Raw genomic sequence first — 25,395 nt, 5'->3', positions numbered from 1 at the left:
TGCAATACTGGTTTGCTTTCAAAAATCTCAATTGCAACTTAGTTTTCCATCTTATTAATTATACAATCCTAAAATTCTAGGAAAACATGCACAGTGATTCTGAAGCTGAAAGGAAAGAAACCATTCCTTTTATCAGTGTGCAGTTTATTTTTTTGAAAGGCTTCAGAGAAATACATTCTGTTTCAGAGGTGGCTTGCAATTACATCCATGTAGATAAAAATCACAAGAAGCCTTCTGGTTTCTGTCAAGTAACCTGACCTTTGCAATGCCCTCTGCTCTAAACCTGTGTGTAAATGTACCCAGGAAAATAATAAAGCTGGCGTATTTACAAGATTTTCATGCGTAAAAAGGACTGGTACTCACCTTATCTGGAGCCCTGCATGCAATCTTGTATGGGTGGCAGAATATCTAGAGGTGCAACTTCATGAGGTATCCTTCGGTTAACTTTAGGGTTATAAAAACCCCTGATGTCAGCGGTCGCTCGCTGGGTTCTTCTATGATTGAACAGCTCAGTGACTGCTTTCCTGACAGCAGTGACATTCGGGGTACGAATTGGTTTCACTGGCTTAATGTTAACGGGCAACACTGTTTTCCAAGTATATAAATGTGACATACAAAAGGTTAAAGTGACGTTTCAAGTAAACAATAAAAGTAGAATTGACAATTTAAAAAATGCCAACTGAAGCAACTTAAACATGGCAGCTTGTTTGTTATGAATTGCAATATACATATTGGGTACCCAGCTGCTCACTGCCCCAGCCCAACTGCACGTGGCCCAGTAGTTTTGTAGGTGATCGCGAGCAAGGGGGAGGAGCCAGCCAAGTTCCACAAAGAAAAAAAAGTAAAAATAGAAGAATTCTTCTCTCTTTGACACGAACCGTAGCAGAGTTCAAAATGAAAACGCGTAGGAGTGTAAGATCTGGAGAAAAGTCTGCTGCACGTAGTTGCACTCGTGCTGCACTTCTTGATGCACGCAAGTGTAAATTCAAAGGAGGGAATGTGACCTTTGGGGTGTGTGAGATGTTAAGGCTGGAAGAAAATAGATGCCCAACACAAGCGCCTCTGCCCATTACACATTCAGAGAAAGAGAAGGAAAGTATGGAGAGATGAAGGGCTGCCAGGGTAGCAGTGTCAGAAGGAGAGATCCAGGTTTTAGTGATAGCAAGGAAATCAAGGGGAGGAGAGCTAGAGTGAAAGTTGTCAGTGATGAAGGAAGTCTTTTTGCAAACAGATTGAGCATTTCAGAGTGCAATGTTCAGTTGATGCAGCAGGGAGGAATAGAGGAGTTTAGTTTCAGAGTAAGAGGTGGGGTGAGTAGGTTGATAGGAGTGGAGCCGTCTGTTGGCTGGCATCGTTTGTTAGAAGGGGGTGGTATGGAGATGATGTAGTGAGAGTGGCGAGTTGCAAGTTTTATGAAAGGGATAGGAAAGTTGGGGGATTTAGTGTGATTGGAGAGAGCATAAGGAGAGAAAAGTGTGATGAGGACGAAGAGAGAATGCATTTTAGTTCAGTAATAGTCAAGGTTAGCTGCAATGTACTAGGTGGATTTTAGGTATTACATGGTGGAGCAGGAGATGAGGTGGTTTAAAGAAAGAGGCTGGGAAATTGCCCTTAGCTGTTTGCCCTTTGCTTGGGTTGTCCACAGCTAAGTCGCCACAGTAACGAGGAGTAATGTAGGAGGGGCGGCAAGGAGTGTCCTATGGGGTCCTACGGTGGGAGGAGGGAGGCAGGAACAGCAGATGGCAGATCGGGAGCAGGGCAAGACAAATCAGAGATGGTGGTTTTTCGGTGAGAGGTCATCTGCTCAGCCTCTAGATTGACACTGAATGGTACTTGTAGGTCCCCTGACCTCTGCAGACAACCTAAGGCAGCTGTAATGAGTACCTCTGGTGATGTGCTGAGCTCGATGTTGCTCTCATCCCAGTTGAAGACCCTTTTGAGGATGGAAAGACCATTCAAAGATGGTAGTTTTGGGGTCAGAGGTCACATGATCAGCCCTTAGACGCTGGATAGGTCTTGTAGGTCCCCGACCTCTGCAGGTGGTAGTACCCAAACTGATCATTTCCAATTGATCGTATCGTAAATCTGGCCAAACTTTAACCCCCATGGCCCCCAATACATTCCCCCACCCACCTCCTACTTACCTTTTTTGGCGTCCGCTCATCTTCTGACCCTGGGGCACCTTGCTATGCCTTGGGACTTCTGACTGGGTATGGTAAATTTCTTGCATGTACTATACAGGCCTGGGTGATAGGTGCCAGCCATTCTTACTGAAATAAACAAAACAATGTCCACGCTGCAAACAACTGAATATGTTGTCCTCATTACAATTATTTATAAAGGTTCATATGGTGCACAAGAAGTCACAAGAGGGTATCTCAGATATTCACAATAGAGTTTTATGTATATGCAATAAAAAGGAATATTTATATTTTTTAGTATACATACAGAGCACAAAAACATATTTACAATAACCAGAAGGTAAAACAAAATACTTAATCAGAACAATGATGAATTCAAAAATAGCACAATCACAAAATTGACAAGGAAAGAAAAAACCAAAAGTGGGTCAAACAAATATTTTTATAAATCATGCGTAGATTATTTGTAATTCGAGTTTATGAGGTACTGCTGGGTATTAGTAATACCCTGAAAGTCATGCACGATAAGTTAATAGTCATGCCTAGAATCTACCTATGTGTGTGTCCAAGATCTAATGTTTTGTAATGCCCCTTCTTGTCTTCAGGGCATGAATACACGTTTCGTTCTGCCAGCAGTAATGGCATCCATAAGTGCCTTCCTCAGGGCAGGTAAAAGACCCTACGGGGGGCAGAAAAGATATTGTTTCAGAATAGTGTTCTGAAAGGATTTATGGAACAAGAGATACTGAGCAGTACAATCTATTAACTGACCATTCCGTTGCAAATACCCCACGTGCCACTTACCCTGTACTTCTAGGAGGGGTTTGTGGGGGTTTCCAAATATTGCAGATTCCTCACAATAGGGGACAGCCCCCTCTCAAAGTCAGCCTGGTCTCCCAAGTGTTGGATGCTGTAAGTGAAAATAGTGCAAATTATTGAAAAAAACGGGGCTGGGTGAATAGCCTATATGTGGCATGCACGGGAACAATTACATGGTACACACAGTGAATGTGGAGGCCAAATGCCTATGTTACATTGTCAAAGATTACCTGGTTGTCTCATGTAGGATAGAAGAAAAGAGTGGACACCAGTTCTTCTGCGTATAGTGTTGAGAGGAGCCCTGTCAAGCAGAGTTGCTTGAAGCACCCTGCAATGTAGAGAAATGTAAAAAAAAAATGTATAGATAAGTGCGTGCGGGAGAGTGCACGTGGATATTGTGCACTGGTGCACATTCAGGTTGTAGGTAAGGCAGTAGCCTTTTACAAGGAATTATTGTAATCGATTGGTGTTGCTCATACCTTGCCGCTTTGTCTCGGCAGTGTTGAAATCCTTAATTGTCTCATTGCCAGTCGTCGCGATCCATGAGCCGCCACACTGTCTGATATCTCATTCTGTGGAGGATGGGTAAGAATGAGGTGCTCTTGCAAAATCTATGCGAGATCGGGGCATGACAGCAGAAAAAAGCTTGTTTGTTCGGTAATTACCTGATATAATTCATGCAGGTTCCGAAAGAAAAATGCGTGTCCTCGTGTTCTGACAACCCGTCATTGTCATGGCGTCCTAATGCTTATAAAATGTAGTAAAATGGCGCCGCAAGTGGCTGCACGAGGCCCTGTCACGTTGTGACTCCATTGCCATGGTAGCTTGCTTTCGGTTTTAGCAAGCTTCTGAAGATCTACCGCAGAGGCTGTGGGAGGCGCGGCAACGTTGTGATTGTGTTGTCTAGCAAACTAGCTGCCGCTAATGCATCTCGTAAATACTCATACCGGTTGTATTGAAAATGTTGTAAAATGCTTCTGTAGGTTGCTGTGGGGCGTCCTATCACATAATGGCTGCATTGCCATGCTACCTTGTTGTCGGTAGTGGCGAGCTACTGTATATTTGTGAAAGCATACTGTTAAGTGGCCAGCCCCGCGGCCGGGAGCGCGCGCGGGCTGGCGTGATTATAGTAGGCCGCACGGCCTGTGTCGTAGCTCCAGCCGGAGCTCAAAGAATACTCTGCACACTTAGCGAGGGTATGCCCCGGAACTGCCTCCCTGTGCTCGGGGGCGGGGCTTTTATTAAGACGCACTGCGTCACCGCGTAGCGGGGCGGAGGGCGGATGCAACACATACCATAAGTAGATGTGAGAGGCACAGCCCCGTTGTACTTGTATTGCCTTAGTGATTTGCTATTTATTTATGCGAGCTACCGTTTGCTTGCATCAGGTGAATAATGGCTCAATTACATGTTAGATCCGGGTTGGGCAGGTCTAGGCATTAGTAACTAGGAAATCGGTCTGTTTAAAAAAAAAAAAAAAATTACAAAAAAAAGGCCTGTAGTTTATTGATATGCAAGTAGGAAAAAATGCATATGAATGCATGGTTTTTTGTCGACGGCACCGGCAATGCAGTTGCCGAACCATGTACACCTATGTCGCTGTTCCGAACACCTGTGATGAGCCCATCGCGGGTGAATATAGATCACTGTATTTTCACCGCTGGCATTCAAAGCTGCAAATGTCAGGGTACCCACCCAGTTCAGAGTGGCGAGTACTCTGTGGCAGGGAGTAGTGGGAGTGTAAAGCAAGGGGTGCTAAGGAACCCTTAGTGCATTGGCTCAGAATAAAGGCCTGGAACCCCAGATATGTGCCTCATTCCTCAGAATTGAGGGCTGTGTACATGTGTCAATCAGAGTCAGTCAGACAGGCGGTAAAAATTCCTCATTGAGGCCCCCTGTGGTGGGTGTCCAATTTGTGTATCCACCTGGCTTATTTCTGCAGCAGGCTCCCTAGGGTATTTGAGGATTCTTTGACTATGTCGAGTACCCACCATGTCATGTCGTCTGCAGTGTGTTGAAATTCTATGTAATGTTTGACTAATGGTGCGGTCAGATTCCTACACCTTATCCGTGACCGATGTTCACAAATTCTAATGTGGACAGGTCTAGTTGTCTGGCCCACGTACCTCAAACCACAGGGGCATTCTACGCAGTAGACTACTTTTTTGGTCTTGCAATTAGTAAGGTAACACAGAGCCCATGTCTGGCTGTTAAAGCAAAATTCCTTTGTTTTTTTGGTAAACCTGCAAGCGGTACAGTTACCTCATGTGTAGTGCCCAGTAGTAGTTTTGAGATACCAAAGACCCAGTCTAGGTGCCGGTTTTACAAACTTATACCCTGATTCATGGAATTATTTGTGCGTAAAACGAACATTTGCTCGCCATATTTCCCGAAAATCCCCATACCTCAAACGGGGATTTTCGGGCAGAAAGGCGCGCAAATGTGCGTTTTACGTGTAAATAATTCCATGAATCAGGCTGTTACAGTGGAATAGTTGGTCCCAAAGGTTCTTCGCACGTTTAAATGCGAACCTGGGCAGTGGTTCGTTCGGGAGGCTCAATCTGGCCAATGGCCAGAATTTAGAAATTAGCTTGCTGATTTTGAACGTTTGTTTGCCATGTGTGATAACACATGTTGTCCACTGGTCATCATGGTTAGGAGTATCTTTTGCAATCAGCAGGGTGTCCCTGTTTGAAAACCATGCTAGTTTCTTTGATTTGGTAATGAGTTACTGAGGATACCCTCTTTGTGCGAGCCTCTGGTCGAGGTCCTAGGCTTGATTATGGAAGTCCTCCAGGTTTGTGCAGTTTCTCCTAATCCATAGATATTGGCGATCGGGTCGATTTTCAATGAGATGCTTCGAGTGATTGCTGGAAAAGTGTAGGAGTGGATTTCTATCACTTGGTTTGCGATAGAGATCACATTTGAGAGCACCTGAGTCGTGTTTGATCCTTAGGTCTAGGAAGTTACCTTCAGTTTTGCTGTAATCCAACGTAAACTGGATGTTTGTGTCAACATTATTCAGCCATTGTAGGAACAGTTTCAGGTCTATTTCTGTTCCTTCCCATATGAACAGAATGTCGTCAATGTACCTCTTCCAATTTTAAATCTGGTTTTGGAAAGAATTTTTGTTTGATAGGATGTTGCTGTTTTCAAAATTGGACATAAAGAGAATTGCTAAACTGGGCGCAAACGCTGCCCCATAGCTGTCCCTTTGATTTGGAAGTAAAAATGACCATTGAACTCAAAATAGTTTTTGCAGAGTGCTAAGGTCATTAATTCAATGATAAAGCTGTCAGGCACTCTGTCTACCTGTATCGGATGAGATGGTCCCTCGTGCATTCTGTCGCCACTTCTTGCGGTATGCTGGTATAAAATGATTTTATATCCATGGTGACCAACTAGTATTTTGATTGGTCAAATTGTAGATCTTCAAACATCTGGATTGTGTGCGTAGTATCTCAAAGATATGTAGATGTCAATCTACTCATTGGTTTTAACAAGGTATCAATGAATTTGCAGAGCGGTTCTAGAATAGATCCACACCCTGAAACAATTGGTCTGCCTGGGGGGTTCTCGAGGATTTTGTGAATCTTGGGCTGGCCATACATTGTAGGTGTACGTCCTTGATTGGTAATCAGAAATACAAACTCTTTTTTAGTTATCCAACTGCGGTCTAATGCATACTGGGCTATCTCTGCAATCTTTTCTGCAATTTCTTTTGTGGGGTCTTTATTGATTTTCTTGTAGCTTGCCTCGTCTGCTAGCAATGTGTTCTTCAAAGTATTGCAATCAGGTCATCAAAACAATGCTGGCCCCTTTGTCTGCTGGTTTGATTACTTTCAACTGGTTTTTGGAGAGTTCGATTAATGCCTTGTTCTCATCCTTTGTGATGTTATGTCTATAGTTACCTTTTTGTTTCCTGAGATTATTTAAATCTTTCAAAACATATTTCTCGAATGTACTAATATCCGGGGGAATCTGATTGTCCAGAGGGCATAATCTAGACGGTGCACGAAGGCCTGAATCGGGTTCACTGTCTGTAGGTTGTTCCTGGAAAAAGACTTTAAGCCTTATTGTTCTGAAGAACTTGAGAATCGCCATTTCTGTTTTAAACCAGTCAGTTTGCTGGGAAGGCACAAAGGATTGTGCATAGGGGCCCACTGAGCCAGCAGGCTCTTCCAAAAGTTGGTGATTGGGGTGGGGGGCTGCTGGAAATTTACAAAGTTGTGTGTTTGGTTGTAACAGGTTTGGTCCTCCGAGTCGCTGCTCGAGTCTGAGAAAGTAGCCCATCTCCTTCGCCCTGTCCCTGCTTCTGAGATGTTTGTTGTTTCTTGGCAGCTTCGATGCATTAGTCAGTTGTATATGGAAAGATGCCCTCCAATTTAAATTCCTTTGCACATTTTTTGGTTTTCTTTGTAATGGTTGTGGTTTTGAACTCGTCAACTTGTTTGTCACTTGCAATTGCTCTCGTGCATTAGTAAGGTCTGTTTTATTCAAACATTTCTCTTCCTCTTACTGAGAAATCTTAATGTAACTTTTTGTAACTGAATAAAGCAACTTATTGGCAACCAAAAAAAAAATAGGTGCCCTGTGACAGCAGCCAGCAACAAGGGAAAAGAAGGAGCAGTGAGAGCACAGGAAAAGAAGTGTACTGTCATGTCACCAAGTGAGCGCCAGTGAATGAGGCTGGGTAATCTGACCATGTCGATACTGAACAAACAATGAGATCAAGCACACCGTTTTTAGAAAAGCTGCATTCTATTATTCAATCGTTAAGAGCTCCAAAGGCTCCCTGGTAATTAACGAGAATAAAGGGTGCAGGGGAGAGTAGACTAACTCTGGTGTCAAAAGTCAATGAAATAATGAACAAAATGGAGTACCCATGATCCATAAAATAAAATTAAAATGTCGAGCTCTACGCATTTCGAGAGAAATCTCTCTTCTTCAGGAGCAACAGATGTTGTACATAATTTTAAATTGCACCGTAATACATTATTGTAGTACATTAATCTTTTTTTTGTAGAGATAGTTCCATATTCCAACTTCACTCTCTGGTATCTCAATCTCAGGTGCCAATGTGGAGTAATGGGTGCATATGCTTGAATTTGGTAGTTAATTGGACGATATAGGATGAAATGTCACCTGTAATGTATAATAAGAATCTCTGAACACAAATCGAACATACGTACAAGAAATGAGAAGTCTCCAGTAGCGAGACATTTTTTTAACAAACATCATACACTCTCTTGGTTAAGATTTGTAATTCTAGAGACAGTCACGAGACCACGAAGAGGGGGGAATTTACAACAGATTCTGTCTCGTAGAGAGAGATGTTCTGGATTCACAAGCTAGACTCCCTAGAGCCACAAGGCATGAACAAAGACTTCTCCCTAAATGTTGACTGGAATAAACTTCCAGTACTTATATGTGTGCAGTTGACGGGAGTGCCTGTGAATCATGGGTACTCCATTTTGTTCATAATCTGGCCATGTCACCAGATAACATTAAACCTCCTGAAATGTTATATCAGTCCACATGTCCACACCATGTCACCATTCTTATGCCCACACATAATGCACTATTAGTTTGAACATTTCACGTAATACAGAAAACAGAACACACACACTCAGCTGTGAGCTGACACAAAAGGATCTACTGGCCAATTCTTCCCAATACAGAACAAATAGTCCATTTTGGTCATTGCCTTCCTCCCAGGTCTCCCCATATCTCAACCAAGCAGTTAGCAACAGATAGTGAATTCAGCATGCTCCCAGTGTGACAGTAGCAGAAAATCACATAATGTTAAGGATTCTGATGGGGCGTCACACACCAGACCAGGATTAAAACATTTTTTTTTATTTTCACACAGTTTATACAAACTTTTGAAATGTATATAAAACTCAAAAAAATAAATAAAATGCAAGATAAGGACTAAACAAGAAATAAAAGCAGATTTTTGATAGCACACAAGTACAAATTAAGCTGCATGCGTGTTTCCACCTCATTTGTATGCACCTGTCGCCATCTCCATCATCTGTAACTGTTCTAAAAACCTTGTGAGTGCTAATGTTAAGGATTTGCATTCACTATTATGTATTTGTCGCCACCAATCATCTTCCCTATATGTCAAACATTTGCCCAACTCTTTTCCCAAATAAAATGTTCGTAGGTCTCTTAAGCTGGGGCAAGAGAGGACCAAATGTTTTAGATTTTCCTCATAGTCTTTACAGAATCTGCAGTTTGTTTTCCGGTTGAATCAATCTTCTTTGTCTCAGAATTTCTTTGGTTTCATAAAGATTTAGTTTGAATTTCAGGTAAAACCTTCTCAAACATTTGCATGGCGAAATGACCATGTATTTTGGAATAGTGTTGAGACTTTTAGCTTCGACAGGTGATTTTGCCATGCATTTGTGTTTGGATCGAAACTGTAGAAAAAAGATCCAATCAAGTTCCAGCAGTTTTTTCTTTACTGCATTTGGATTAAACCATAACGTTTTTTCATCTGTACCCAATTGGATCAAAATGGCTTTGCATTGTTGTCTCCATTCTGTTATTGATGTCTTGTTCACCTGGCTTTTTCGATCAATTAAGGCTTCAAATGGTGGTAAATTCGCTTCCTCAAGAGTCTTCCTATAAAGCGTTAGTTTGTTCCATATTATTCTGGCGTTTAGTGTGGATATGCCCACCTCATATAATATACAAGCGGTTGGGCAACCTTGGGGTAGCTGAAGAATAAGCTTCCAGAACGTGCGCTCACACCGGTCCCAGATCTGTGATGAGCAACAAAACGTGCTTTCTGCTCCAAAGACCAATACTGCGGTCACCTTGCTTTTATAAAACTTTATTATCGGTTTATATGAGAATTTCCCATATGTTTTTTGCAAGATCATACCTTGTGATGTTAACTGTTTGCAGTTACTTGCAATCTTTTTCGTCATTGGGTCATCGTTTTTGATCAAGTTTACTAGCATGCCCAAATAGTGAGTATAGCAGACTTTATTCAGGCCCTCTGATCCCAATGACCATCTTGACCTGTTTTTCTTTGGGTGACCTCCCATTTTGTTTTCAAGGACGAGAATTTCTAATTTAGCAACGTTGATCTCTGGCCCTCTTTGATAAAGGTCTTTAGTGCAGTAAGCTCTCTTTGGAGCCCAGTAGGTGTCAGGTCCAAAAGGACCATATCGTCAGCGTAACGGATCCAACTAATGTGCACCCCGTTCACATTCGGTGAAAACGACATGACACTGTCCAGTGCGGCGCCGACCTCTCGGATATACAAATTGAAGAGTGTCGCACATAGGGGGCACCCTTGCTTTACGCCCCTTTCTGTTCGTATAGGTTTAGTTAGATGTCCCACGCTGTCTAAGCGAATCTGTATCTGAGTCTCAGAGTACAACTCCTTTATGGCTTGAATCAAACTAAGCAGGCATCCTCTCTCTTTTAGCTTTGACCATAGTGTTTCACGGTCTACACTATCGAAAGCGTTGGCCAGATCTATAAATGCTAAATAGACTTTATGACCTGTTTTGATTGCGTCTATTTTCAGCAAGTTCAATATAAGAAGTTTAAGACTGCATCCCACTCCTTATCCCACTCATTTGATGAATCCGGTCTGCCTAACATCGTAGATGTTATTCGTTCTTATCCATCTCGATAATTGGGTTAGGAGTAGACTTGCGAAGACTTTCCCCACCACATCCAAGAGGGCTATTGGCCGATAATTTGCTGGATTGGTGCAGATGCCTTTTTTAAAGATAGGCACAATAATGCCTAATTTCCAAGTAGGTGGAATGCGACCTTCCTTGATTATGGTTTGGAAAAGGGTGTCACAAAAGTCTGTCCATTCATCAATGTTATTTTTGAGATCAGCATTCGACAGGCTGTCAGGCCCAGCTGCTCGTGAGGTGCTGCACTTTTGTATGCACGTCCGGATGTCTTCTCGCTCAATTGTTAACTCCCACGGATGGCTTACTTGCAGGATTGGGCAGGATGTTTATTTTATTTTCTTGAATAGGTGGTTGTAGTGACTTATCCAATCATTTTCATTCACCATATTCGTTAGAGCGGCATTTTGAGGATTCTCCAGTTCATTTATTATCGATCGAAAGCTTCTTGGGTTTCTTTGATTCAAGGCGTCTAACATTATTTCAGCATCTTTGTTGAAACATTGATCTGTTTGCTTTAATACAGTTATTATAACTATTCTTCACTTTTCTTATCTCACACTTTTGAACAAGATTAGCTGCACCACAAATTCTTCTTAGTTCCTTTCTCAATTCCCTTTTTTTTTGGGCGACTTGCGGGTCATAGTTATGACTCTGGTTGATCGGTTTATTACAAGCACTTTTTTTAGTTCTGTAAAGTTCAAACAAGAGTTGGTATTCTATAGGATCTGCGATCATTTGCTCCTCTTTTGGTCTAATGTTTTCAGTTATGTGGTAATATCACAATTTCTTAAACGTAGCCGCTTGTCGCCAGGCTCCAATGAAATTTGCTGTTGCCATTGCTCACGTGATTGCGACTTTCTTTGTTTCCAAACGATTGTAATTGCATTAAGGGTCATCATTTCTCGCGCCATTGCTTCTGAAATGAAAAAATAATCTAGTATTGAATTTTGGGAGCATCTTTCCCAGGTCACCTTTGGCAGGATATCTCCCATTGTTGCTCCATTCAACATCCGCAAATTTCTGCTTGCCATTTCTTTGATCCAACTTCCTCTTTTCCGATTCTACTTATGATTTATGCCGTTTTTAGTCACATCCACTTCCAACAGCTTCATGTTGAAATCCTCACACAGAACAATTTGAGCGTCCACATTTCCTGTTAAGATATTATCGATAGTGTCTAGAAGTTCTTCTTCAAATTTTTGATGGGCAGCTGAGGTTGTGTTCCAGTAAACATTTATCACATGCAAAATATGTTTTTATTTTCTGGTGGATTCAGTTCCTTCTAACCTTGCAATACTGTAGGTGGGGCGAAATAATCTGTGCTGTTTTAATCTGAAATCCGCATTTACGTTGCACTAAAATTAATTGTCCGGACATTGGTCGACCTTTACTTTGAACGATTGCCGGATTTATAGCCACTTCGAATCCGGCAACACATGGAGTTCTTTGCAACCACGTCTCCTGGAGATATATTATATCAGCCGTCACTAGAACTTTAGAAGGAGACTTGAGGAGATGTGAGAATCCTCTCGTGTTCCAGGTGGCCAACACTATCTTACTTGATTGTTCATGGCATTAACTAATACTTTGGCAATCCACGACCAGCTATTTTTTTCACCTTCCAACTGGTCCGTTTTCTCGACCTCAGACGGCCCTGGATTTTTACACTTTAAGTTCTCCACTGTGATTTTGATTTTCTTCCTTCTTAAATCCTCTTGTGAGACTGACGCTTGGGGCACCAAATCCTCTGTCATCTCATCTTTCCCCTTCTGCTGTTCATGTAATACTTTCTTTGGGGTTGTATTAGTCTTCAGTGGCAACTTTCCACTTTTGCTTGAGCTGCTTGCTTCTGTGGAATCTATAGGTTCATTGTTTGCCAAAGCATTGTCGACCTCGTAAACTTGGAAACCGGCATCTAGCAGCTGTCTCTCACACGTCACAGCTTGAGCAAGTTTCCGAGCGCCAATATGTAGCAAGGCAAACTTGCGATTCAAGTCATCCATGATTTCGACACAATCAATTCTTGTACTTTTAATGGATCTTAGTACAGGGATGAAGTGAAAGAGCTGTAATATCGTGTGTCTGTTTAGCCGCAAATCACCTTTTTTGTGCTCAATTCGTTCAATCAGAATTCTATATGGATGTGACAAGTGTGAGGGCTCCTGCGCTCGAGGAGGCTGGTTGATCCTCTGCAACTCGGACCCACTCTTCTTTTTGTCCGGGGTTTCCCTCCCTCTCTCCTGATCGCTCAACCATTCTTTGCGAGTGCCATCATTTTTGCAATTGTTTATGGCCGCTTCCTTTATCAGCTGCGGTTCATCTTTGTCCACTGGGTGAGTAATTATAATAGTTTGCATACTGAGCAGGCTTTTCTCTTCCATTGTCTGGAAGGGCTTTTTCTTTCCCTCCTTTGCAATTTCACTTATTTTAGTTTTGCAGCTTTTTTCGGGCATCTGAGGCCAAGATATCACTTGTTTCTTTGTATGGACCCCCTCATTTGCGCGTGCAGAGTTTGTTGGATGCATCGTGCTCGGCCTGTTTTCGCGTTCATCAGGCTCGCCACTCATGTTTCGTTCATTTTTCTGTTCCGGTGCCACAATCCATACTTCTTCATCGCCGCCTTCTTCGGATATACTGTATGTCGACATATTCAGCAGCACCTGGTTATCGTCATCTTCATCCTGACTCACCAATACGGATTTATCCCCATTCATTTTTCCTCCCTCTTCATTCCTGCTAGTCAACATAACTTTCTTTCTAAATTCTGCTCTATCCATTTCAGCATCACCGTTTGAAGATTGAGTTATTAAAAGAGACATTCAAGGCTTTTATGTTTCTGAAGAAATTAGCTGAGTTTCGTGAATTTCTGTTCTTTTGCGCTGGCATATTTTTAGTTTTTTTCTTACATTTGCCCTGTTTCACTTCTCCTCCTGAGGCTTTGTTCATATTTTAGATGACGTTTGCGGTTTTTCGAATATTTCAAACCATTCGACTTCTTTCGGGTCTGCCATGGTTATTGTGGACTTGATCTTTGGGTGTTCCATTGACTCACTCATTACTGCCAGCCTGGGGGGGACCAACCACCTCGAGCCTTTGCTCCTCCACTTGTTCGTTTGTGGTAGGAGGGGCACTTCAAAAGCTCTCTAGCAGCGGAAAAAATTTTCCGCCCACCAGACACCACTGCGACTTCCGTCTGTTCCGCAACAACTTTCGAACTCTCCACCGATGCAAAGCTTTTTAGCATCCCCTTCATCCGAGTTCCATTCAGATATCCTCATCATCTGAGCTTCCCCACTTTCGGGTGGAGTGATCATCGATTGGTGACCCTGCACACATTCAGACACCTCCCGGTGTAAAACTATGCCAGGGTTTGACTGACTCTCGGTCTGAGTTTGCTTTGGCTCAGCACGGACTCTTCCGTCTCGTTCTTTTTGAAGTAGGTATAGGGCTTGTCTGGTGACTTCTGTTAAGAGTCTTTTATCCTCTGAGTTGTTTTTCAGCAAGTCCTTCAGAACTGTTAGTGAGATGTCATTACCTCGCCTTGTCATCGTAATTTGAGACATCATATCGACCAGATCTGCTTCCAATTTTACTATTTTTGAGTTAAGCAGAGCTACTAATGTCGTATGATCCTTGATAGTTCTCATTCAAATTTTCAACCAGTTTTGTAAGCGGAGCCACAGCTATTTTACTTGCTGACATCAGTATTGGGCGTAGATCACTGATTACTTTCTCAACTATCCCTAGCGTTGATTGATGATTTCTTTGTCCTTTTGATGGTTGGCGCTTAGATTCCTGATGGTTCAAACTTCTTTTATTTGGAGAACTATCCTCATCGTCTGAGGATGAATAGGAAGACGTCTCATTCGCTTCTCTTTGATTCTGTGTTAATGCAGGCGCACTCGATGCCTCACTTAGGATTCTACTGGTGGGTTTCCCCGCCTGACCTTTTGAAACGTTTTTGCGAACAGCGGGCATCGCTTTCTGAAATTACCTTATGTCGAACTCATTTTTGGGATGTCATGATTTCCTCATTTCTTGCGTCGAATGAGGGAGTATTCAACTCTAGGCTGACTAAATCTCTCATGTCTTTGTCCTGGTGATTCGCACTTGTTGGTGTTCCGCATGATCTTATTTTATTAGATCTCATAGTAGTAGCCAGTTTAGAATTCATGACTGCTAAATCTTTCCGGACCTGCATCTGTTCAAATAAAAGGTCCTTTGATACTGACATAAGCTAGGAGAGAGAGAGGGCTTTTCGTAAAGATTTTAGCTGTGATATTTTGTTGCAAAAGTAAAGTGTTTTGCGTGTGGCTGAAGTGAAGTTATTTATTTCACAGATCTTGCCTGACAAAGCCTGTCCTTCAATGAGAAATGCCCCCTTTTGTTGGAGCACAACCTGAATATGGATAGACATAGCTGGTTCTCACTGGATCAGAACTGTGTACGGTTGAACAGATGAAGAAGAGCATCAGGGCGCAGTCATTTCATAAGGCAGAATATTTTCTTTTTCAGTAGTTTTGAGCTGGCAGCCTAGCAACGCTGCCTTTTTTCTTTTCTCTGGTGCAAATGAAAAAATACTAGCAGCAATTCTCGGGGTGCTGTGTTTCATCTTACCCCATGTGTGGCTGGTAGACAGCGCAGCCATTATTTTGGTGTCTGCAAAGCGCAGTTTTAATGCAAGGTGATAGTGCTCAACAGAGCCAGCGCAGCCATTTTGCTGGTGACTGCTGAGATGTGGTTTGGTGATGTAGCTGAGTTCTGCTGGGCTAGTAATGTACCCCACAATCAGTGACAGTCAAAGGAGTCAATGATTAAGGACTTTTTGCTTCTGGATTGGGCATTCCAGAAGCTCAGAGGTACAATCAGAGAGCAAGAGGGGTGGAGTAGTCTGTAGATGGAGATGAGTGGGGTAGATAAGGTTACATTGGATTGGATTGGGTGAATTTGAGAGAAATGACCAGGGTGCTATTTATAAGGTGTAATGAGGATGGGCATGGAAGAGAGGGTTGAAGGGAGTTGAGGAGTCATTCTATGGTTTGTGGGGGTAAGTGTAGGCCCCGAGAGAGAAGAAGAGAGAACAGTCAGTAGAAAGTGTAGGCTAGGCAGTATCATGCTGAGCAGATGGATGGACAGGGGGAGTGTGACTTAAAGTAGGGGAAGAAGGACAACACAGGAGGTCGAGCCCTTTTAGGAGGAACTGTGAGTGTCTGAGCGAGACGGGAAGGAGAAGAGCATAGCAGGACACTTGACCGGGAACAGGACGCTGCGCAGCTGATGCAGAGTGGTGTGCCCATGTACCGAGCTGGCGGAGTGAAGCCCTGGAAGTCCTTGAGGCCAGGGAAGATTGTGGGCCGAGAGCTGCGCTGCCTAGAGGAACAAGGAAGGTGAGGAGCTGCCGCACACAACAAAAGGTCGCGAGAGCTGGAGGAAGCTCCCGCTACACCGCAGAGGTCTGGAAGGGGTCAGAACCCACGCAGACCAAAGCCAAAGGAACATGGGTTGCCGAACAAGCAAAGGGGAGCTTAGAAGGTGGGCAGCAGAGGCTCTTGTGGAAAGCCCAGAAAGGATGTCTAGGTCCCTAAAGGTTGTAGCAGGGGCTAACCATCACAGAAGGTGATAGTGCCTGAGGTCTATTGTGCAAGCAGCAGGAGACGTGATTACACATATGCTTGGCAGGATAGTGAACCAAGTAGTGCAAGAAGCATGAGAAGCGTGATCCCTATTCGTCATCGCATTGCCCAGTGAAGAAGAGAGCCAGGTCTGCAAACAAGGGCCTGGGATCCACATTGAGAAAGAAGCCTACAACTCATTCACCATGTAGGGGATTCCAATCCCAGTGTCGAGCTACGTTAAGGCCTTGGGTGTCCACCTTGATGCCACCCTCTTGCTAACGCAGCAGGTCAATGCCATTGCCTCCTCAGCAGCCTACACCACAAAACTGCTCCACGCCGGCAGACCGTTTCTTTCCTCGGAAAGTTGCCTCCATGTTGACTGGGCGATCATTGGCTCGAGGCTTGATTACTGTAACTCCCTCTTTTCAGGTACCTACACCCATAACATTAACAAGTTACCAGTCATACAGAACAATGGCCTCAGAACTGCACTAAACATCCCAAAGCAGGAGCATATATCCGCTGCCAGAAAACCGGCTCATTGACTCCCTGTTCGCGAGTGCATCATCTTTAAAACAGTGGCCATTACACACAGATGCTTCACCAATGATGCCCCAGCCTACCTGTCACACAAATTTAACAAAATGCAGTCTTCTAGACCCACCCATTCCACGAATACCTACAGGCTGACCAGCCCAAGATACAAACTAAAGAGACCAGGTGGGTCAAGTTTCCCAGTCATTGCCTGCAAAAACTGGAATACGCTGCCCCCACGCTAAAAGCAGATCAATCCTACTGGACATTTAAGAAACCCCTCAAGACTTTGGTCTTTGCTCTACTGCAGACATTGTATCTATCCTTTTAACTGATTTATGCAACCTTTGTAACAAGCGCCTTGATGCCTGTAGGTTTAGTGTGCTTTATAAATATAATAAATAAATAAGCCATGGGAAAGGGAGACATTTCCTCCTGGCAGTGAGAAGCAGAGGTACCATGGGAAGGGAGTCATGCCACCTGGTATTCTGTGACATTGAGAAGAAGAAACAACATAGGTGCCATTCCTCTTCTTAGTTGTAGTACCTGGAGAAGGAGAGAACGAGGTCTGCCAACCAGGGCCAGGCACCCAAACTGAGAAGGAATCCAGGGGAAAGAGCGTTACTTCCTCCTGTCATTCAAAAGTAAAGAAACCAGGGGAATGGAGTAATTCCCCCTGGTACTGTGAGTCGGTGAATCAGACGAAGGAAGACATTCCCCCGACACTGGAAACCTGAAAAGAAATCAGTGGAAGGGATACATTCCACCTGGTACCCTTTTTCAAGAAACTTGTAATCCTTTATCCAGAAGAAAGGAGTCATTCTTCGGACCCAGCAGAGTTGTTACACTTATAGACAACTAAGGATAAGAGAACGAAATATGATTTGCCACAACGGTGAACACGTATTATTTGGGACATTCTGACATTCTCCTAAGTTCATTATTTGAGGCAGGGAAACCCCTCTTAGTCTTTGGGCTAGGTAGGTTTTTCCATTTTCTTTTAAAACAAATAAATGTCTATAGCAACCACTATGCTATTTTTGTGTCCGTCTCATCCTTCTGCACCCTTACACTGCCCATAATACCAGTAATGATACTAAATGAATGCATGTCCAGGCTGGCTGTGCCTATATATGCCGGTAACTCCAGATAAAAGCATACCTCTGTTGGTTTTCCCATAATGCTTGCAAAAGATGCTATCCCAGTATAAGAAAACATGTCCATACTTGCTTCACCAATAAAGGCCAGTATGGCCACTTAAAAAAACTGATCGCGTTGGCTTTGCCCAAAATGCCCGAAATAATGCTGTATCATTGTAAGAAAACATGTACATACTGGCTTTACTCATAATGCCAGTAAATATGCCATGCAAGTGCTTACTAGGCCTACAGACCCTCCTATGCAACCCCACACTGGCTCCTCCAAGCTTGGCATAGTTCAGCGAATACGCCTCCCGCTTTCACTAGCATCATTCACACACACTCATTCTCATTTCCATGTAAGCAGCCTCCCTCCATACACATTGTACTCACATGCAAAATTCACATTCACCCTGGTCATGCACGCAAACACTATACCCACATGCACTATTTTTAAAAACCATTTGTTTACTCCACCTAGCTGCAGCTTCATGTTCTCTCATGCCTCTGCAGCTTTTGCAGATTATTCTGCTGCATGCTGGAGCTGGGGGGTGTAGCTGGTCGGGTTTGTGGGCGGGCCAGGATTATTCGCTGGCCATGTAACAGGGACCTCCAGTCACACTGTCTGATGTTAATATGGCCATAAATGCAAACGTAGCTATCCACATCCCAAGCGATGATTCAAGGTTACAAAGTTGTCTGTTTTCCGTCACCCAGCCTTGGGAAAGGAACGGTAGTCCCTAAGATTAGGTGTTTGATAAAAGTACCTACTCCAGGAGCAAAAGGGATGCCCAAAATAATGGGCAAACTAGCAGTGCCAGGATGTTGCGAATGCATGAAACAGCTCCATGAGTACTTTGTGAAACAACCAAAGGATGAATAAAGGGACCGCAAAGAGAGAGGATGCTCTCCTATCCTTGGAGCAGGCCCTCCACTGGGTTTGTTGATTACCCAGGGAGAAGTATGTTCTGAATAGTGTTTGCTTATTAGCTGCCAATTAATCCCTGATGTAGCACAAGGTTGGGCATTCTTCCTCAGTCCTGATGTTCGATCAGCTGTTACCAATGTATGGTCAATATGTGGGTTGCTGCTTTGATAGTTCATGCTAAGAGTTTCTACAACAGGTATGTAATGATTGCCAAGACACCATCAAGCCTTATACATATCCATGTGTGTCAAATCGAAAGCATTTTTTAAACAGAATATTTTTATGATCAAAATAAGTTGTCTGTGTTAAATGATGCATATTTGACATAAATACATGTGTGTTTCCGTATTGTTCTGGTTTCCTTTTATGTGCACAATCTATGGTTCATGAATTAATCATATGTCCTGAACCTTGTGGTTAAATCTTCGAGAGTCGCTTTTTTGAAAGAAAATGCATTCCAATGTCCAGTTATCAAATTGTTTTTACCCATTTCTTAATGAACTCACCTTGTCCTCGTTAAATATGCTTTCTCAACTGCTCCGGGTAAGAAATTATATTTGAATATATTTTATCCCCTGTTTGGAATATGTTATGGCAGTTTGTGTTGTGTGACCATAATTTCCCATAAAGATGTCATGGTTACCTGCACAGTCCCAGGATATCCACCAAACCGCTTCTTTTCGCTGCAGCTCAGGACTACTTTTGATGTTGTGATACTGCTTCACCTCCAGATATGCTTAATCTTGAAATAACACAACTGCAAAATTACGTTTCTATGAAATAATAATGTGTGCTTCATGATAACAGAAAAAATTAGCATCTTGTTTCCTTAATATATGGTTGTACGCTGACTTCACTGTTTCTGTCACTGTAGTTCATTGTTTTATAATAACCAGTCATGAAAGAAAATTAGTTATATTTTTCTGGCCTTGTAGGAAGGCCACTGTTTTTCGTTAGCAAGCAGCGATTGGTTAGAGGTTAAGTGTCTATACACAATTGTTCCATTACTGACCCTGTGTATTAAATGTAATAATACATTGTGGTTCTTCCTATATTAAAGACACGACTGTTGATAGTGTTAGGAGCAGAGCCATGCCTCCTCACATCTGTTTGTGGATGTTGTTTTTTCTTAATGTATTAAGGTTAGTACCATTATTCTGAGGCTTGAAATTAAAGCTGTCTAAATTCTACATTATCAATCTTAATACTATCCTTATACCAAGTACAGAAAAAAGGTTTTTTTTTTTTCAAAACTTTATTTATACATTTAGAACTTTACAGAAGCAATAGAACATAATACAATATCTCAAATGCACAAGGTGATACTTATTCACCCATAATTTCCTAAATAAATCTTTAAGAAGTAACAGAGGGGAACTGAATACAGGGAGTAAGGCGACAGAAGGTAAAGGAAAGAAATGAAATGAAAAAACAAAGCAAAATAAGAATCTTGCATTGTTGTCAACTGTCATGTTCGCCTTGCATGTTTATGTCTTGCAATGCACCCCAAAATGCAAATGGTCTGTTTTGTTTTATGTACTAGTCAAAGAAATGTAGTTTCACACAAAGGTATTAACTATAAAGAGCATGCGTGGTTTAGTATATATTATTCATGTCTGAGACTGCACCTGGCAACTAGAAGGCATGTATAATCAAGACCTATATTCTTTTTGAATGTTTTGCCTCATCTTTAGCAAAGTATTCATAGCCCTTCTTTCAAAATGTAAACTTTTCTAGAATATTGCATTTTTGCATTGTTCTGATATAATGACCCCCCCTTTGATTAGATACCAAATGACCCCACATTCACCCTTCCATTTATCCGTGAACATTCAAATATGTTTTTAGTATATGTTTACATTATGTTGGCATTAGAAGTGGCCTATTCTCCAGGCATTTCACAGGTTATGGCCTAGACCGAGTGCCAAGCATAACACTTATCACCTTTGAACTCAACCTTAATGCTGAACAGATACTAGATGTATTGCTTTGATACTGAAATGGCACAAACTGCTTGCTGGTGGAGCATAACCAAGCTTGTGAAGAACCCGACTATCCTATGGTGAAAGATTCCCATTAGTACCCTGCCTGTTCCCCTCTCACTAGTTACCTGTTAGCAATCAGAAGGGATCCCAGTTTAAATATCACACAGTACAAATTGACCATAAACTAGTTGCGTTCTATCTGCATCAGTTCCATTGTGGTTTCGTACTGTGTATTCAAACCCTGATGGGTCTTGGCGGCATCATTTTATGGTGAAAGATGTAGTCAAGAACTCTCTCTCAAAGCTTGAAGTGCCTTGACACTTTTGTGAAGATAATTTGGCTCAGATCATCATGTTGATGCCATCTCAGATTTGTTATACTTACTATTGTGCAGTATACAAGAATAATACACATGATGTGTGCCCAGGACAAATGTACAGAAACTCGTGTAGTCTGTAAGATTAGCCAAAATAATTGTATCTGTACTGGGTGACTCTTGGCTTTTTTAGCATCTCGGTCATTCAGATTTCCTTTTAAATACATTTTCATATAATTAGTTGCCTTGTTCCACACAAAGCTTTATAAGGCATTGCACGTTTTGTAACGAATGTCACCACCTAAGTCTACCCTAGAAGCTAGTAATATGAATGAGGGCCAGCGCCTAGCAAGCCAACCACATGCGTGCCACTAGACAGCAGATTTTCAAATGCACGGCTTCTTATGTTAAAGGTGCCACTCCATGGGGAAATCTAATCCCATTGCAGCGATTGCAGGCACACAAACTTTCCTCAAGTGAAAAGCTATGTTGGCACGCACCCTCCTCCATATGGGAGGTAGGATTGTGGTTATTGTAGGCCAGTCTAGTGGCCTCCTAGGACACCACCTAGAACTTCTTTCCTGTAGAGCAGGCCTTAGTTGAAGTGATGCAGAAGATGCTTTTAGCTTATTTGACAATTATCTTTTTAAATTACAGACTGTAAAATGAAAGTAAAATACATTTAGGATGAAGGCATCTGTCTTTTTGCTTGTGCTTCTACCTTTCTTCCGTTTTATCTACATGTCTAGAGCTCTTAAAGCACTTTTAAGGTTCATTGTGATAGTTCTTTATAATATTGACAATTGTAACTATTTCTAAATATATATGTAATATTATTTTTATTTTAGGGCATTTCTGCAACTCCCATAAGTGATAGTTTTCTGGAATGGATTGCCAAGGTGAAGGGTCTCAAGGATTCTATTTGGGAAGGTTTGTACCACAATAGTAAAACAAATAATCGTATGTAGGATATGTTCAACTGGCTTTATATTTAGAAAATGTCTATGCTGCTACATAATTTGGCCATCCAATACTGTTAAATGATATTTGCTTATCAGAGTGCATGAGTCTTGAGGGATGGGTTCGATGCAATTAACACTGGTGCCCTGGCAATAGTTAGATTACAGCCCAAAGACAAGTTATTCAATGCACAGATAATGCTAATGTCAAAAGTCTCGAAGATGCACTTTTTTTTCCATATGTTCGGACATTGGAACTTCATAAGTCAAATTCACATAGAGCAAGTCCTACAAAGCCTGGTCCACTGTATTCATAGGCTCCCAGCACAAATGTGGGTAATTCTCTGAAAACAAGGAGCCTGTATGTTTCTGTTTCTAACAAAGGTCTTTATTTTCATGTGGTGTAGTGATTACTCATACCGCTGCTGCCCCAATTGATATCGGTCAATTTAAATGAAAACTATTTCACTACAACCTACTTCACCGCAAAATAATTCCAATATAGAAGGCCATGTCACCTGCAATGCAGATATTGAATTAAATTTAAAGCTCCCTGAAATTGGAATGAAAAGAAAAAAGAATCATCTTAAAAGAAATATAAAATATAACCATTTAATAGTACACTAATGGACAATACTAGGAAAGAGCATAACGAAAATATATAAATGTTACAAGAAGTAGTGAGTGGGCTTGAGCTAAAATGACCCAAAAGGTATGTCCTTCACACTGCTTGCATTGAAATGGCTGCATTGGGTTGGGCTCGTGGTGGATGGCGTTCTTTTAAATGTCTTATATGCTCTCTGAGTGTATACTATTCACTGAGAGGTCTTAAATTGCACTTATGTATTGTTCACGCCACTCATTTAAATATCAGCTGAATTGATGGTATGCGCTGTTGATTTTGTGGAAAGGCCCATGCGTAACCCAGTAGTTGCCATGGGTGACATCCGATTCATGGATGTCATTTCACCAACATTTTAAGTTTAGCAAAAGTGATGTCACTTACATCAAATGAACTTGTCTCCTGCTGACATCAAAGGAAGTGATGTCATATGACCATTGGTCCTAGTGACATGAAAGGTGACATCACAAAGGAAAAAACACAATTAGCATGAGAATAATAAAATAACACACAGTACTAAAGCATACACAAAACTGTTTGAGTTTAGAACCATATGTTATGTATTGTGCTGCTTCTATGTGGAATGCGTGCAGCCACGATATGCCTTTGGCACACCCATCAGAACCATCCTAAGTCTGTAGCAGCACCACGTTTTATGCCAGTAAAGCCTCATAATGCCAGTTGTTGCCATTTTACATCTAATAAAGTCTCATATGCCAGGCATATACATAATGTTAGATATTGCCTCCTATGCCAAGCACTGCTATAGTTTGCTAAGCAGAGCCTTTATATACCCAAGTAGTGTCCTATCATACCAGGCTAAGCCGCGTATGCCCCGTGGAATCACCAAATGCAAGCTAAGACCTCAAGCCAGTGCTGTGATCATATCCCAAATACAGTCTTAATCGCATAAGTACTGTCCTTTTATGACCGACAAAGCCTGATATGATTGATACGTGATTAGCTTGTGTTTTATAGTGCAACCTGAACTGAATCACATTTAAATGATATCAATATGAGACATTAAGAAAAATGTGCCTTTATAAGTTAGTGATTTGCTCACAATCATACATGTTGGTCAAGTGCAGATGCCAGGATTCATGTGCAGGGGATCTGTATCACTCTCTCCAATGTATCCAGTAGACCACATCTCCTACATCCTACTAGTTTCCACCTACATATTAAGATTTCCTCTTTGTGTTTTTCATAAGCAGCACCAGTTGTTTGTGCTTAATCAAGCTGATCTGTAAAGCACCAAACCATCTAAAGCAATCTGCAAATATGTAAAAAAATATTTATTGAAACCTGTTGATTAATCAAGTAATATTTATTGTGATCAGTTGCAGGGTGAGCACATTTATGAGCTGCAAGCACTTAATTCGCTGAGGAGCCTATATCCCTTCCTACATGCGACATCAAAAGGCAATTTTATAAATGTACACAAGTAGGTAGGATAAGCGCTGTCCCCAGTTACAATGAAGTGACACACATAAAACGTCAAACTTAAGAAAACTGCAAACACAGACATGTCACACACATATGCAAACTGAAAATATATAGAAGGGAATACAGCTCCCGACACAATACTAAGTGTGAAGATGCTGTGACGAGTTCAATTGTGCAAACTGTTCAATGTCCTTGGGCCAGTGAACAAAGTGTGCTTTCCTTCAGGAATTACTTGTTGTAATAATGTTCTTTAACATTGAAAAGCTGCATGGGACCGAACACACAGTGCACCATACTAAGATATAGTGTAGTACAACAATATTTTTCAGTGAACAATAAATCAAACATTGACATCCAAGAGTTAGGGTAATTTCTGGGGCCGGCAGAGCCATGCCAAGGGTCCGCGGACTCCCAGCTCACGGAAGGCCCTAACTCCTTCCCTGGTCGCAAGAAGTCGAGGAGCAAGGATAACTATGGTGTTTATTATATGAAACTCACAGGGGCCATATGCATGAACGGCATTCAGGCACATCTCGCCGCAGACTGGCATGCAGGCCAGTTTTATACATCTGTGACATAATAACCTTTGTCACTCAGCAAACTCCCTCCTAAACCTATCGAGACCTAGGCTTGGTCCCTGAGTAATAGGTCCCGTATAGGACCCTATAGGTAAGTTTCGCCATTGGACATTGCTGTGTCAGGTGGTGTACTTGGATCATCCCCGAAAAGTTGCTGAAATGTTAGTGAGGAAGCCCAGTGATTGGTTGGGAACCATTGCCATCTACCCCCAAAACCCAGTGCCCTGAATAGTCAGGCTGCGGGCCCCCAAGTCTGAGACAAACTCTGTTCCCAGCCCGCAAGACACCTGTTCTCAGTACATGTCTACTATGTCCTAGCAAATTGCAACTATGTGTCTGCGTATTACAATGGTGTGTGAACGACTAATGCCATGAGAGTGCTCCATTCCCATCGTACAAGGTGTTGGAGGTAACGATTATGTTGCAAGTCGCTGTCCAGCTGTGGGGACGCTGCTCGTTCCCAGCCTCTGCATCTTGGCCTGTTCACAGCTCGGCCGGGTCACGTGGTCGGAGAGCACTCTTGCAAGCTTGATTGCCTTGAATAATGTGTATTTTACAGGGAATATTCGTTGTTGTCACTGATGTCACCTTGGCTCGGGATGTGGAATGTCGCTTTGCAACATGGTGTCCTTGGTCGTCTGCT

General features: G+C 42.2%; 1 protein-coding gene across 3 annotated transcripts in view; it reads left to right on the top strand.

Moving 5' to 3' along the window:
* The window catches only part of UBE2U (ubiquitin conjugating enzyme E2 U), a 727,435-nt gene that overhangs the window by 142,503 nt on the left and 559,537 nt on the right, over nt 1–25,395 (top strand). For all 3 annotated transcript variants that reach the window (XM_069641994.1, XM_069641992.1, XM_069641995.1), the window contains one exon: nt 21,996–22,077. In XM_069641994.1, coding sequence (XP_069498095.1) covers nt 21,996–22,077 — 82 coding nt within the window. The remainder of the gene's footprint in view (nt 1–21,995; nt 22,078–25,395) is intronic.

This window comes from Ambystoma mexicanum, chromosome 1q (assembly GCF_040938575.1).
Source record: "Ambystoma mexicanum isolate Mex_15411 chromosome 1q, UKY_AmexF1_1, whole genome shotgun sequence".
In the NCBI taxonomy this organism is placed as follows: Eukaryota; Metazoa; Chordata; class Amphibia; order Caudata; family Ambystomatidae; genus Ambystoma; species Ambystoma mexicanum.
The sequence above is the reverse complement of the archived record's forward strand: the minus strand, read 5'-3'. Positions and strand labels throughout refer to the sequence as shown.